General features: G+C 50.2%; 5 protein-coding genes across 5 annotated transcripts; 4 read left to right on the top strand and 1 right to left on the bottom strand.

Moving 5' to 3' along the window:
• Positions 1–56: 56 nt before the first annotated feature.
• Positions 57–1,508, bottom strand: KY384_003041 (uncharacterized protein; the record flags this gene model as incomplete). The annotated part of the gene is made up of 1 exon (XM_044811562.1): positions 57–1,508. The coding sequence occupies one exon, from the start codon at positions 1,506–1,508 to the stop codon at positions 57–59; it is 1,452 nt and encodes a 483-aa protein (XP_044670695.1).
• A 520-nt stretch (positions 1,509–2,028) lies between these two features.
• KY384_003042 (uncharacterized protein) lies at positions 2,029–4,198 on the top strand (the record flags this gene model as incomplete). Its single annotated transcript, XM_044811563.1, is given in 3 exon segments — positions 2,029–2,391; positions 2,442–4,130; positions 4,145–4,198. 3 exon segments carry the CDS (start codon positions 2,029–2,031, stop codon positions 4,196–4,198), a joined length of 2,106 nt encoding a protein of 701 aa, XP_044670696.1.
• A 1,170-nt stretch (positions 4,199–5,368) lies between these two features.
• Positions 5,369–6,592, top strand: SNX41 (Sorting nexin-41; the record flags this gene model as incomplete). Its single annotated transcript, XM_044811564.1, has 2 exons — positions 5,369–6,442; positions 6,497–6,592. 2 exons carry the CDS (start codon positions 5,369–5,371, stop codon positions 6,590–6,592), a joined length of 1,170 nt encoding a protein of 389 aa, XP_044670697.1.
• A 1,220-nt stretch (positions 6,593–7,812) lies between these two features.
• On the top strand, positions 7,813–9,219 carry KY384_003044 (uncharacterized protein; the record flags this gene model as incomplete). The annotated part of the gene is made up of 2 exons (XM_044811565.1): positions 7,813–8,079; positions 8,131–9,219. 2 exons carry the CDS (start codon positions 7,813–7,815, stop codon positions 9,217–9,219), a joined length of 1,356 nt encoding a protein of 451 aa, XP_044670698.1.
• A 124-nt stretch (positions 9,220–9,343) lies between these two features.
• KY384_003045 (uncharacterized protein) lies at positions 9,344–14,812 on the top strand (the record flags this gene model as incomplete). Its single annotated transcript, XM_044811566.1, has 5 exons — positions 9,344–9,369; positions 9,999–12,098; positions 12,145–13,943; positions 13,996–14,061; positions 14,145–14,812. The coding sequence occupies 5 exons, from the start codon at positions 9,344–9,346 to the stop codon at positions 14,810–14,812; spliced, it is 4,659 nt and encodes a 1,552-aa protein (XP_044670699.1).
• Between the last annotated feature and the right edge of the window lie 922 nt (positions 14,813–15,734).

Here is a 15,734-nt window from a genome sequence, read left to right on the forward strand (position 1 = left end):
CGAGCCTTGCTAAGAACGACCGTATTCTGAGCAATTTTGTTGGATCGACCGCACTGTTATCCATGGACACGCCGGATGGCTTTGTGAATAACAGACTTCGATATGTCGGGCACCGTTTCTACGACCGCATCTTCGGGCTCGATGAGGAAACGACCAGGTAAGTCAAGTAATCCTGGCCATATGTCGACGGGGATAAACTGCCCATGCTCATTCTTGAACTCTTCTCTGTCCGCTACGTCTTCCTCATATAATTGCTCAAGCTTGGACCGAGCTTCTTCAATTATTTGGTTACGCTTTGACTCTAGCGTTTTGCGTCGACCGATCTCAATGATAAGGTTGTGGTACGCCCTGAAAAAGTCGTCGTAAAAGCTCTTCGCATTTTCCAACTCCTCCATCCGGGCCACAATCCGGGTCTGCTCCCCGTCCCATCGAATTTGGTACGCTTGACTTCGAGTAATGTGGTTTGGCAGTCGGTGGCCAAGATTTTCGAGCAGCTTGAAAGCGTCATTGATTTCCCTTGATCTCTGAAACAATGACGCTGTTAGGGCCTCGACGCCCTGAGACAGGATTACTATCTGCGTGCTATGGCTCTCAATTTCCAAGACCACCTCTGAAACTTGGTCCGCGTCTTCTCTCAAGACTCTCATCATTTCTCCTCGCTGTTCATCGCTGATCAGCTCCGATGGCGCCTCTTGAGGGTGTTGCCCGACCTCCACGCCGTGAGGCAGATCGCCTGCGATCTTCACGGCGGCATCTCCGCCGCCCTCCGTGTGCTTAATAGCTGTAACACATAGATCAAAATGACTCACAAGACTTTCTAAATTGACGGCCATTTCTCTCGCAAGCTCTTCCATGTCCGCTAGTACTTCAGGTAGATGATCCACACCCGTATTCAAATCGTCCGCGCTCTGGCTGTCTCCAGAACGCTGCTGCTTGTCTAGTATGCCTTTTACCTTCTGCACCTCATTCTCAAACCCTTTGTTATCCTTTTGGAACTCCTCGAAACCTTTCCCAGACTCTTTCAGATCAGCTCGAATGGATGTCACCAGACCCTCAACACCTGACTCATCCACAAAATCCAACAAGCTCCTTGGTGCTTCATCTACCGGTCTCAGCTTCGCCTCCACCACCGTTTCCTGAAGCGAAGACAACGTGTTTCTGAGCCTAGTCTCTGCCTCGTCAAGCGATGCCAGCACATCCTGATATTCGGCCGTGACGTGCGCTGCTGTGCTCTCCGTCTGCTGCCACACTTTCTGCAAGACATTGAGTTGGGAAGCGACACCGCTCCGCAGGAAGCTTGTCCGAGCTGTCACTATGGCAGACTTTTCTAAAGCTGTGCGCGTGGATGCGCAGATGTCGTTAGCGCGATAAACATGTTCGACGGTGGACAGAGAACGCTTGGAGGCTAAGAGGAAGGGGAGGAGAGTCTCGAGCGCGTTTGGACTGTTTGGACCTGGAGTCGAAGGGCGCACTGAGCTTGAGCTCGAGGCGGATGAAGCAGATGACATACTATGCTACAATTTCTATGATTGATAGTGTGTAGGTATATGTGAATGCCCGTCATCATTCAAGAAATTGCTCCCCCATTGCATAATGCCCGGGTAGATCCGAAAGCGCCAAGCCTGATTGCCGGATTCGGCTTCGCTCGCTAAGATAAAGGTGGTCCGATCTTGCAGCTCCTGTCCAAAGAATCGAGGAGGGGAGGGGATACCACATTGATACCGGTCACACATCAGATGCTGGACTTCTTGGAAGCTCACCTCACAATCAGGTCACTCTTGCTTCATTAACGACGCTCAGCTAGCGCTTTTAAAGCATTCCGTGAACACATTTCCCTGGTCAGCATGCGGCTCTCGCCTTCGCACGCCATCGGTTGCCATCGAACCTGAGCGAAGACCGGTCCAAATACGTCGCAACATAAATCACCGAGTCAAGTAGCCCCTGCAAATGTGGCCTTACATCGGATTCAAGAGACTATTCATACCGCCGTAAATTGTTTTCTTTCTACTACTCTTCAATACCGGCTTCATGTTGGAATCACCGCCTAAAAGAAGGAAGATCTCGCTCCCTGAAAGCAACTTTGCGCTTCACTCGCAATCACACGAAGCCTCTTCAATTTTCAATAATCATCCACCAAACTCAAGTGCCGTGACCGATAGCTGCAATGATGAAAAAAGCAATATCTCCATCTCTGCTGTTTCGAAGCAGGCCGACGAGACAGTGGCACCCTTCCTGGCAAAACACATACCTAGCCAATATGCGCGGATCGGAGCACATTCACCACTGATACGGAACGCGAAGAATCCCAACACGAAGTATTGCTACCGGCACAGACCAGATTTGAAATGCCGAAGATCTGCCAATGAGCCATCCATGGATCAGCTGCAGCATGTAAGTCTTGATCACCACCATCAGGCACAGCAATAGCTAATGGGTCGCAGGAACTTGAAGACTTGACACAGGCTGATCAGCAAGCTATAGCACACATTTGGTCCATATTCTCCGCTTCACCAGCCAAGCAGCGAACCCTCATACTGCAGGGCATCCTCACACAGTGCTGCTTTCCTCAACTGTCATTTCTATCTTCCAACGTACGAGAGCTCATTCGCATTGACTACCTCACTGCACTGCCCCCCGAGGTGTCCTTTCGAATCCTGTGCTTCCTAGACACGACATCGTTATGCAAAGCAGCACAGGTCAGCCAGAGATGGAGAGCTTTAGCGGATGACGACGTCGTATGGCATCGTATGTGTGAGCAACATATCGATCGAAAATGTGTCAAGTGTGGCTGGGGCCTGCCTCTCCTGGAGAGAAAGAAATTGAGGGAAAGTAAGCGACAAATACAGCTACGAGCTACTGGGAGAGGATTGAACGAATGGTCACCAAATATCACGCCGTATCCGGAGCAGACACAAAATCCTCACATTACTCAAGGCGATCTCTCTCACGTTGAGTCGAAAAATAATGAGCTCAATCAAGGCCTTGACGGCGACTCGCTGCAATTCGAATTGACAGGACCTGGTGCCAATACTGGCACTCCTGGTGACAGTGAAACATACTTTCAGCCCCGAACTAGGCCGTGGAAAGATGTCTACAAAGACCGCTTCATGGTCGGCACGAATTGGAAGTATGGTAGATGCACGACGAACATATTTCGCGGCCATCAAAATGGCGTGATGACCCTCCAATTCGACGACCGCATCTTGGTCACCGGCTCTTACGATACCACCATCAAGGTTTGGGACATTCGGATAGGGGAGGAGCTCCGTACCTTGAGAGGTCACACTTCCGCCGTCCGCTGCTTGCAATTCGATGACACCAAGCTTATCAGTGGTGGTCTAGACAACAAAATCAAGATTTGGAATTGGAGGACTGGGGAGTGTTTATCAACGCTCTTGGGTCATTCCGGCGGCATCATTAGCCTTCATTTCGATTCCTCAATTCTGGTAACCGGGTCTGCTGACAACACCATACGTATCTGGAACTTTGACGATAAATCGGCTTCTGTCCTACGCGGTCACGCTGATTGGGTCAACTCCGTTAAAATCGATTCCCCATCTAGGACTGTATTTTCTGCCTCTGATGATAGCACAGTCAAACTTTGGGACCTTGACAGCAAACTCTGCATCAAGACCTTCGAAGGCCATGTTGGCCAGGTGCAACAGATCGTCCCCTTATCGCCGGACTACGTCTTTGAAGACTCTGATGATGATGTGTCAGACCATGACGGAACGTGCACAACTCCAAGCGCGACGTCAGAATCTCACGCACATCCACAATTACCTCAATTCACAGACCAACAGCCCATCATAGAGCCCTTCAGTCCCCACTTCAAGTCTGGCGATCGACCCCTGCCACCTCGATACATCTTGACCGGTGCTCTAGACTCTACCATCAGACTCTGGGACACTTATACGGCCAAATCTATCCGTACATATTTTGGGCATGTGGAGGGTGTCTGGGCTCTGGCTGCAGATACTCTACGTATTGTGAGTGGTGCGCAGGATCGGACGGTGAAAGTGTGGGATACGAAGGGAAAGTGCGAGAGAACGTTTGGAGGCCATACGGGCCCGGTTACCTGTATTGGCCTGAGTGATCAAAGGATGTGTAGTGGAGCTGAGGATGGCGAGGTGAGGATGTATAGCTTCTGAGTTGGACGAAGGGAAAAGCAGAATCAGGAGAAGGATGTGACGTTTGATACTCATCTGGATATATTGATACCCAATTCACATTGGATCTTGCCTTTGTGACGCTAAATCGAAACTTATATAGCTTTGCCTGTAGAAAGGGATTAGCTCACGACTTCAAAACATATAATCTTTTCATTCTAGCCTTGCGAGTCGCTGATTTTCCATCACTGTGGGGTTACCTTAGGGTGTGGCCCCTTGGCGCAGCCTTGTCAAGGCTGCCAATTAGCTGCACGTCAGTTAACTACGTAGTTGACCCAACTCAGGACCGAATTTCTCGCAAATGTCCAACAATATACCTTGAGTGTTTTCGACAATGTGGAACGACGAAGACAACAATCCTTACAGCTCCTTTGATCGTCGAGACTCAAATTTCTCTCATCCAAGCAACGAGAATCGCGGTAAGCCGAAAATGGGAAACTCAATAATGCCGAACGAAGACACTCATAGAAGCGTGGTGTGTTAGGCTTCGAAAGATCGTCCACGCCTACCTCTGAAGATTCTTCTCCTCAAAATGAGCGCGTTGATCCAGTCACAAGATCAACAGACCTTAGCGACACCGAAGAGGTTACGCAAACGGAAGCAAGCCGTAAGAAGGGCGGTTACGATAGTAGGATCGAGCAATTGCTCTGCGAGAACGATGACCTCAACATCATTATCACGCACGCTGGGAAAAGCCAGGAAAGTGGAGGAAATTATATAGCTTACACAATAAGGACTGGGGTAAGCTAACAATGGTATTCACGGCTTTGATGCTAAGCTGCTCAAGGATCTGGAAGTGCGAAGAAGGTACTCCGAGTTTGCATCATTACGAGCTACTCTTGTCAATCTACATCCAACTCTCATCATTCCTCCGATACCTGAGAAACACTCCATGGCCGACTATGCCGCCAAACCAACCAAAGCCAAAGAAGATGCCGGCATTATAGATCTCCGGAAACGGATGCTTGCTGTGTTTCTGAATCGATGTCGTAAGATGAAGGATGTGAGAGAAGACGGGGTATGGTGGAGGTTTCTAGACCCAAATGCCAGCTGGGTACGCCAGAGAAAGCCCTGGAATAGCAGAATTCTGACGTGTGAAATCAGAACGAGGTCTTACATTCAACATCAGTAGCTTCAATACCTAAGAGTATCATGAAAGCTCCGCCTTTGGACCCCTCAAATCCCACACCCGCACACCAATGGCTGCCTGTTCCAACGGCCTCTGCGAAACTGAGGTCTGCATCGAAGACATCTTCGACTGGGACCCCTGCCTCGCCTGTCGGTCAATCTATGATGGCTTCGTCTGCTGCCCACACAATTCCTGGACCACAAATATTCGGTCGATTCCCCCTGCCTCTCAACAACTCTCCGAAGCCGACCTAGATCCTTACTTTAATAATTTTGAAGCTGCAACGCGGGATCTAGAAATATTATTGCAGGGTAATATTGAAAGAGTCAACCGAAGGACTTTGTTACATCTTCAGGCACTCTCAACGGACATGGCAGAGCTTGGTGCACGGTACAATGCGTTCTCACTTTCGGAACAGTCTCCGACCGTCGCAGCTGCCATAGAGCGAGTAGGTCAAGCTGCCGATTCGTCCTACATTGCAACTGAAGAACTGTCATCCATGCTCGGGGCAACATTTGCGGAGCCGATGCGCGAAAGCGCGCAATTCGCCGGAATTGTCAGAAGCGTCTTAAGGTATCGGATTATGAAGCGGATACAAGAGGAAATGACAAAAGACGAACTAATTAGCAAACAACGATTACTTGAGGGCTTAGAGAGGAGTGAGCTTGAAGCAAAGCGAATCGACCAATATCTCTCCAGTACCGGCTCACCTGAGGGTACACCTAAACGCTCTACCTCGTCAGCCTCCACGCGGAGTGCGCAATCAAAGGGAGATAGAAGATCAGAAGGCGATCAATCCTCGATAGATTCGGATTTCCCTCCCACCCATGGCGATATCTCACAATCAGGGGAGACAGACGCTAATCCAAGCACACCATCAAGAAGCCGCAGTAAGAGCCAAGGAGGCGGCGGTTTCGTGACGAACAAGATATTTGGACGAATCAGTCATGCCGTTCACGGTATTGTGGACGTTGATCCAGAGCGAACGAGACGTGATCAGATTGGGAAGACTAAGGAAAGCCTCGTCCATCTTGAACAAGCGCTGCAAGTTTCCGAACACGATGTAAAGGATGCAAGTGCTGGGGTGTTGAAGGATCTCAAGCGCTTCCAGTGCGACAAAGAGGAAGATCTAAAGCGATATATGGTAGCAGTCTCCCTTGCCTGTCCTTTAGTTGGTACGTGCTGACAACAGTCACAGATAGCATATGCAAGGTGTCACATCGACTGGGCGAAGAAGAATGTGGAAACCTGGCGGGAAGCCAAAGAAGAGGTCGGCAAGATCGAGGCACGGTAGCGGAAAGAGCATTATGAGCGACACGAAGGCAAAGATGTAATTATTGGTTGTGGATGCATCACGTTTCGGTTTGCCTAAAGAAAAGGAGCTTATTATCTACCCATGATGAACCTTGTGTGAGCATCGCTGAGGACAGTCAGGGTCTTCCTAGCAACGACAAGCTTCTATACAGGAAGCTTGTTACAGCCAAGCTTAGACAAGTCTCGAAATATCGATTTGGATTGTGCATCCAAGAAAACTTCCCCATGTTAGCAGCTAGTGGAGAACCTGAGGCCAACCCCTTCCTTATTGGGTATCTCAGGTGCTTTCGGATCCTGCGGAGCGGAATCCCCGAACCCCCTAGTTCTACCTTACTCGTGTTGGTTTGGAGTCTTACGCAAGTCGCAAACGTAGCCCGAGGGGTCGACTGCTGTCACGACGAGGGAATACTGACGATGTTTGCGCCTGAGTGAGAGACAAGGTCGCAGTCCTTGTGAGAAGCGTGCGTGTACTTCGTTTGCCGTTGCCCTTTACAGCAGACAATAATAAGTCTCCTTGATGCGGCGGCCCCAGATTCTATTGAGTTACTTAGCCTTTGCTCCACCTAAGACCTTAGACTGAAATCCTCACCCTCTCCTGATTCCCTCATCAAATAATCTACCTTCAACAACCTACGCTCTTTTCCTACAGTAATCAACAAAAGTCTTGCAACGAGTCTGCAGAGCGGGCCTACCTTGAAACCGATCCGTTTTGGTTCTCCCGCCTCGCCTGTAGGCTGTGCATCTCAGTGAGCCACGAATAAACACAACCTCGTAATCCTTCAGCCTTTCTTCTTTGATCAGCTTGCAACCATTTGGACGACTTGAACGTGATTGTTGCTCAACTATATGCGACGATAAATACTCTGGAGCGCTCTGGAATTGGCAGCGCACTCTCCTCATTGCCACGGGGATTCTTATGGCTGACCTCGCGCTACATCCTTCTGTGCAATCAACTTAAAAGCACTGGCCCGCCCGGACTGGGCTCATTCCGTTGAATTAAATAGGGCCGGTCCTTTTGGATACGTACGATTTTCATAATGCCTTTCTCAAGAAAAAGTTCTTTGCGGACGGTATGTTTCAGCGCGGCCTTACTGGCTGGCCAGGCAATGGCAGGTATCAAATTGGATCTGGGAAGTGCAGGTATGCTACAACACCTTCATCTTTCGCAATGAGGGAGCCAATTGAGTAAATATTGACGCGATGTTCCCCCCAGACTCCATTAAGCAAGCCGCAAGCTCGTGCGCGTATGGCATGATGAAATACTACAAGGGAAATGAGACGGGAATGCCACTCGGATTGTTACCAGATCCTTATTATTGGTGGGAAGCTGGAGCTATGTTCGGTACCATGGTGGAATATTGGTACTATACGGGGGATGACACCTACAACGATGTTGTGACGGAAGGCTTGCTTGCACAGGTCGGGCCCGACAATGACTTCATGCCGCCAAATCAAACTAAGACAGAGGTACGCCTTGAAGCCAAGAGGTCCACTGGATGATACGCTAAGCTGGTACAGGGAAACGATGATCAAGCCTTCTGGGCATTCGCGACCTTGTCGGCCGCAGAAGTGAAATTTCCAGATCCACCGAAGGGTAAACCCTCGTGGCTGGCGCTTTCCCAAGCAGTGTTCAACCTTCAAGCCGCTCGATGGGATACACAAAATTGCGGAGGTGGTCTACGATGGCAGGTTTTCACCTTCAATAAGGGTTATGACTACAAGAATAGCATCTCAAATGGAGGGTTCTTCCAACTTGCGGCACGCTTGGCGAGATACACAAAGAATGAGACGTACGCCAACTGGGCTGAAAAAACCTATGATTGGATGCTTACGACTCCACTGTTCACCGACGACTATGTGATTTATGATGGAGCTCAGATCGAGAACAATTGTACAATCGCTTCCAAATTGCAATGGACGTATAATATTGGTACCTTCCTGATCGGAGCTGCCAACATGTATAATTACGTAAGTGTGCAAAGGATTGCTGCACCCGCATCGTATGCTTACACCACACAGACCAACGGGGATCAAAAGTGGCGAACGCGAGTCGAAGGACTCCTAAATGGCACCCAAGCATTCTTCCCAACGCAGTATGGTGGAAACACCATGGTCGAGATTGCTTGTGAGCCCCAACAGACCTGTAACTACGACCAGCCATCTTTCAAAGCCTACCTGTCCCGGTGGATGGCAGCCACGACTCAGCTCGCACCTTTCACCTTTGATTTCATTAAAGACAAACTCCGAGATTCTGCCAACGGTGCCGCTGGTCAATGTGATGGTGGTACAGATGGTATGACTTGTGGGCGTACCTGGCATTCTACGACTTGGGATGGAAAGTATGGGGTCGGAGAGCAAATGAGTGCTCTCAGCGTTATCCAATCCAACTTGATCAGCAAGGTCTCCGGGCCTGTCACGTCAGATAATGGTGGGACGTCGCAAGGGGATCCCTCGGCTGGGGGTGGTGGGGATAATGCTGCTGAAGCTGCTATTGATCCCAACGCGGGCCATTCGATTACGACAGCTGACAGAGCCGGTGCTGGTATTCTTACGGCCCTGGTTTTGGGGAGTTTCGCGGGGTGTACATGGTGGATATGTTTTGTGTGAATACCTTGGGTGGGTTGCATTGGGGGAAAATATGGGTGTAGCATTTAGCATTTGGCAACGTACATAATTGTGCAAGATCACATGTTCATATAAATGGTCCGGTGTTGAGGCGTCAACGCGCGCCATGTCCCGTGACCGACTCCCAAGAAGGTGCGTTCGAGGCTATATCGAAAGGTTGCCTTTGCAAATTCGACATGGCTCCCTTTCACCATCGTCCATTTACTTTATTTCTCGAATGCCATCTTTGGGTTATTCGACTAGATTCTATCATAGATACGTATACTGCATCACGAGGCTCCCCGGGGCGCGGCTAGCGTTGGGGCGGTGTTTTTCTGCGCAGACGCGTTTCCGCATCAAGCGAAACGGGGGACTTTTTTGAGATTCGGCGTCTCCTCCCAGCGGATGACACAGCTGTGACGACACTTATAGCTGCCTGTCTCAGGATTACAATATTCTCTGTTTCTACAATTTGAACATTACACTAGATTGATTTGTCACCATATCCTTCCAAAGCCTTATTTCCCGGTGGAAATAAGGCTGTGTACTACATCAACCACGTCTTCCTATAACAAGAGAAGGAAGCTGTCCCCTGTGGAATCAGAGCGTCTCAACTTGTCCGACCCAACTACCCCACCCCCTCCACAGCGCTCTGGTTCAGTAGAGCCCACGACCGGCCCATCTTCACCACATACTCCACGTCAACTTCCCATTCTTTCACCACAACTACGTCCACAGGGAGGCGTTTCCCCCAGTATCGGCTCTCTACAATCTCATAGCAGTCCTTCAGTAGCTCCCTCAAATCTATCGAAAATTGACCGTGATAGCAAAAGTGACGTGTCAGGCGCTGACAGCCTCGAAAAGCCTGGGCCGTCCGCCCGACTTGGACTGAAAGGGGAGGCAATAGCGAGGGCTGGTGGAGGGCACAGAACGGCTAGCCCGGCAAAACGACGGGCTTCAGAGATGAACGGTCAAGATGGGGATGTCAAGATGACTGGAGATGAACAGGCGGAGGCGGAGCCAGATGGAGCATTTGACCCGAGCGCAAGCATCAGAAGAGCAAATCAGGGTCCACTTATGCAGCATGTTGTCAAGTCATCTAGCGACGCGACTGACCAGGGATCGACTGAAGCAGCCTCACGTACATCGCAGAATGGAGGTTCAAGAGCAGGGTTCGAGGGCATAGCGCCGGCTTCTGGATCTGACCCGCCCTCCATCGACGACCAGATCACAAAAGTACTCGCACTTGCGCAGGGTAATTGGTTAGAAGAAGGCGTGAAAGCATATTTAGTCGCAAGCAATTGGTTAGAAAGAGTGCTCTCCCGAGGAAAGGGCGAAGCGAAGAATCACAGCAAAGGAGCCCAAGAGGGTCCGATTGGTCCCGTTGACAATAGCAGTATTTGGCTAGATACTGATGCCGCAGCCAAGTATGAGGATGAGAAGGGTGAGGAGTTCATTTTCCTCAAACCCCAGGTGACACTGAGAGATGATTTCGAGTTATTACCCCAAGAAGCCTGGGACTTGATAATCAAATGGTATGGCAAAGCTGAAGGATCGCCTATCATTACGAGATACTGCCACAATACCAGCACCAACGAATATCAAGACAATCTACAGTTCGAGCTCTTGCCGCCTATCTTTACTGTTCTCAAATTGCCAGATACGACACAAGGGCTTTCTCCGAAGGATTTGAAAGAGAAAGGCGCCACTCCGGTTAAGCTCTTGGCTAGTAGGCACGACCGCTACGTAGACTTTCTGAAGCGAGCTAAGAAAGAAGCCAATATTGACATGGCAACAAAGGTGCGCGTGTGGAGGATCATGGGCGGGCTTGGGGATTCGCAACAAGATGGCATGCTTACGCCTGCTCAATCGCGAAGTACTTCTCCTGCTCCCGGTTTCGTCCCTACAGTAGATCCTGGTGATAAGCTAGTCATTGATCTTAATACATTTTCACAGCTTCAGCTAGGCTCTCACCGCGAGGTCATTGATGCCAAGGACGAGACCCACAACCCCAACTACAATGGTAAATCGACTCTCGATCTGATTGGACTGAGACAACCCGAAGTCATTGTACTGGAAGAGATGATTGGTGGCCCGTGTGGTGGTGAATGGATATCTGATGCCTCGACAGCCAAAGCTCAACAAAATGGGATTGCCATCAGCGTCACAAAAGCTGGCTCTACGACTGTGAAGGACTCGTTGAAGCCGAGTGCCGCTAGCAGTAGGGGTGTGAGCCCTGCGCCTGCTGGTATGATGACGAGAGGTCGGCAGAATATGATCGGGAAGATTCGAGGAACTACGGGATTAGGAAACCAGGGCAATACCTGCTACATGAACTCTGCACTACAATGTGTCCGCAGCGTCCAAGAGCTGACGCTCTACTTCCTGGAGGATAATTACAAGCCTGAGTTGAACCCTTCGAACCCGCTCTCTCACAATGGCGATGTTGCTAAAACATACGCCAAATTACTTCACGAGATGTACGACCCGAAACAGAATTCTTCCTTCACACCTCGAAATTTCAAGAATGTAATCGGGAAGTATGGGCCGTCGTTCTCGGGATACCAACAGCAAGATTCGCAGGAATTCCTACTCTTCCTTCTTGATGGCTTACAGGAGGACCTCAACCGCATTCACAAGAAGCCATACATAGAGAAACCAGACTCAACAGATGAAATGGTCAACAATCCGGCCGCGCTGCGCGAAATGGCTGATAAATGCTGGGAGATCTACAAGAAGCGAAACGACTCGGTGATCACAGACCTGTTCGCTGGCATGTACAAATCGACACTAGTCTGTCCAGTGTGTGATAAAGTCTCGATTATTTTTGATCCTTTCAACAATTTGACACTTCAGCTTCCGATACAAAACATATGGTCTAAGTAAGTCAGCTTGGCATACAAATGTCAACAACCGCTAACTGTGTAGAAATATCTGGTTCTTTCCCCTACGAGCGGCACCTTTCCAGGTTGCGGTCGACATTGACAAGAACGCCCCTTGGTCGGCGCTGGCCGACTATTTTGCTCAGAAGCTCGATCTTGATCCAAGGAGGCTTATGATGGCAGAGGTCTGGCAGAACAAGTTTTACAAGATTTTTGAAAGCAAAAAGTCTATTAACGAAGACAACCCTTCTGAGAGCGACCATATCGGATGTTTCGAGCTTGAGGACACACCCACTAATTGGCCAGCCACTAAAAAGCAAAAGAAATCCGTTTACTACCCTCAAGACGAGGAGATAGTTCCCGAGGGCGACTCCCCATTAGCTGACCGTATGCTAGTGACCTTGTTCAATCGAAGGCCTAAGAATTCTCATTCTAGATTTTCGTCAAGGGAATTCTTTGGAGCGCCTTCACTCATGATTATCACCCGAGAAGAAGCCAGAGACTATGATGCAATACTAAAGAAATGTCTTTCGCGGGTTGAGACACTGACTACGAGAGACTTCTTGAGGGAAGAAGAGGCGGGTGATTCCGTGACGGACGATTCTGACACTATTGTGTTGAACGCCGACGACTCATCCGATGGAAAGGTTCAGACAGAGTCCCTAGAGAGCGAGGACGGCATGGTCGACATCTCGACGAAAGATGACCACACAGATCCGCCTCCCAACTTTCAACGCAAGCCGGTCGCCAACATGTTGAGACCTCGAAGTTTCATTACTCCAGGCGTCAGAAACTTATTTGAGGCGAGGACCTTCTCTCCAGGCTCGGAGATGGTTCCTTTAGGTTTCCAGACCTTCATGTCTGATGATGATAAGAAATTGCCATCTCTAGCGTCTAGAGCGAGCGCTGCAACGCCTGACGAGCTGCAAGAGGACACTAGAGCGTCACAGTTTCCTGCCAAAGATGCTTACAAGCGTCATATGGATCGCCTTGGACAAGATACTCCACCCAGCAGTGATGAAGATGGAGACTTACCTCCGCCAGCTCAACCTCTCACCGCAACTCTCGATGACGATGATGATGATGAGGGCCTCCCCGATGTCGAACAAATAATTCAAAAACCTGTTATCCAACGGACTGCAGCAAGAAATAACACCCCTGCAAATCGTAGGCTGGTCAAAAATACATATGCAAAAAGGGACAAACGGAAGGGAAGAACACCTAATCCTGTCGGCTTTGACGGCGCTTCCGAGGAGCTACCAGACTCTAGCCAGCCTCTCCTGCGACTTGGCGAATGCATCGTACTTGACTGGACTGAGGAAGGTTATGATGCCCTATTTGGCGGCATGGTAGCAATGGACGAAGATGGTCCCGCCAGAGGCTTACCAACTTGGGATGATTTGCCTGTGCACCCTGATCCCGAGCTCGAGGAGAAGAGAAAATTGCGCGCACAGCGCAGAAAGACAGGCTTTAGCTTGGGTGACTGCCTTGATGAGTTTGGTAAGCCGGAGATCCTCTCAGAGAATGATGCTTGGTTCTGCCCACGATGCAAAGAACACAGACGGGCAAGCAAAACCTTTGAATTGTGGAAAGCGCCAGACGTCCTTGTAATCCATCTCAAACGCTTCAGCACTCAAGGTCGCCTAAACAACAAGCTGGATGTCTTCGTTGACTTCCCACTTGAAGGATTGGACCTATCTTCAAGGCTTGCAACACCCACGGATGACGATAAACCACCAATTTACGAATTATTTGCAGTTGACAATCATTATGGTGGTCTTGGAGGAGGTCACTACACTGCCTACGCTAAGAATTTCATAGACAAGCGTTGGTACGAGTACAATGGTAAGGCTTGGATGCACTAGCCTGGCTTTTTATTCACTGACTATTCGCATAGATTCCTTTGTCACTCCAAGGAAAGACGAAGGCGTCATAACGCCAGCGGCTTACCTCCTTTTTTATCGTCGCCAATCCTCGAATACTCTCGGCGGACCCTTCTTCGAACAAATGTTGTCCACAAATACGGAATCGCCTGCAGCTTCGCAGACGAATTCTCGCGCGCCTTCCCCAAACCCGAAGTCGGGGGAAGGCAAGCGTCTCGACGGCTCCTCCGCAATGGCTTGTCGAGCGCTTTACCAGGAGTAGAAGCGGCTCACCAAGCGGGAGGTGGTGGCCCAGTATCAGTAGATCCAACAGCCATGGTACTGACGAAGACTGACGGCGACGACGAAGAAGACGAAGAAGAAGAGCTGCCTCCATACAGCGCCGTTGATCGGAACCACGACCGGATGGAAATGGACGATCATGAAGACGAAGGTATCAGCATGGCAGACCCCTCGAATGGGGGTATGCGTGGTGGGGGTTCAATGTATGAACACCCGGCATGGTCGTTCAACAGCCTTGATGAGAATCTGGGCACACCCATCAACAATCAAAATGCGACGAACAATAGTGAGGAGGAGAACGACAAGGAGAGCATGAACGCTGCGAGTGGAGGCAGCATAGACAGTGATGGGCATGATCGGATGGCCGACTTCTTAGAGGATCAAGGAACGACGATGAATGCGTTTGGGACTCCGCCGGTGGGCGATATTCCAGACTGGAATGAAGAGGGTGGTATGATTGATGAGTCGCCGGTTGCTGAGGTACGAGTTTCTCCTCCTACTGAGGGGGAGAAGGCGGAGGGAGAGGCGGTAGATGAGAAGATGAATTGATGTTGTGTATCAGGAGGGGAAGTCGAGCAAGATAGCTTTGTGATATCCTGTTTGTTAGAGGATGAGCGCTCACATGGGCTTTGAGGGATTCTCGAAGCATCTTGGTGGCTTGCTGTCATGGGGTTGTTGAAGACGTGGGCTACAAAAAAGCAAAATTATTCGTATGCATTGCAATTTCTGGCCTTCAGCGCTGAGCAGTGACGGTCTCACTGCTATGCAAGCCTTCGGTGCAAGTAGAAAGACCCTTGCGTTACGCCCTGCACCCCCCTGCACGAGCTCAACCAAAATGGCAACAGTCGCATCGTCGCAATACCATCCCTAGACGAAAACGGACAGTGGCTCCCTTTAGAAAGACCTTGCCGGCACATTCCGGCCATAGAGAGGGCATTCCGTCAGTGATCCTTGAACAATGGCTGTCGGTAGGCGGCCTACAGGTCACAGGTCATCGATGCGCGCCAAAGGCAGTAGGCATCCGGCTATACCGATTGGACTCGAGTCCGGGTATAGAGCAGGATGGCGAGAAGGGGCGAGAGGGCGGGGGGATTCTGGACTTCTAGAACAACGGGAGTGGTGGGAGCACCGGAGTGGCGCGACCGTTGTGCCCGCATGGCCGGCTGCCCGCCAGAGCTCCCCCTACCCCCCGCGCTACCCACTTGACTTTATCATGTTGCATCAGGACTAGCAGTGTAGGGTCTAGGAACACCTAGAGTAGCATAGTAACAGCACTCACTACTCAACATTCATCGCCGCTTCCCCATCTGCAACCCTCCTCGCCACGCTGGTTGACCGCTTTTCCAATGGCAACGACCATGAACGCCTTTGATACCGTTCCCTTTGTTCGAGTCCTCCACTTCCTACACCCACGGCCAGATTAGGAGGCCCAGTGCTTTTGGAGAGATTCCCTTGGCCGCGACCTTCCATT

The sequence above is a fragment of the Bacidia gigantensis genome, assembly GCF_019456465.1.
Source record: "Bacidia gigantensis strain McMullin 20006 chromosome Unknown contig_180, whole genome shotgun sequence".
NCBI classification, from domain to species: Eukaryota; Fungi; Ascomycota; class Lecanoromycetes; order Lecanorales; family Ramalinaceae; genus Bacidia; species Bacidia gigantensis.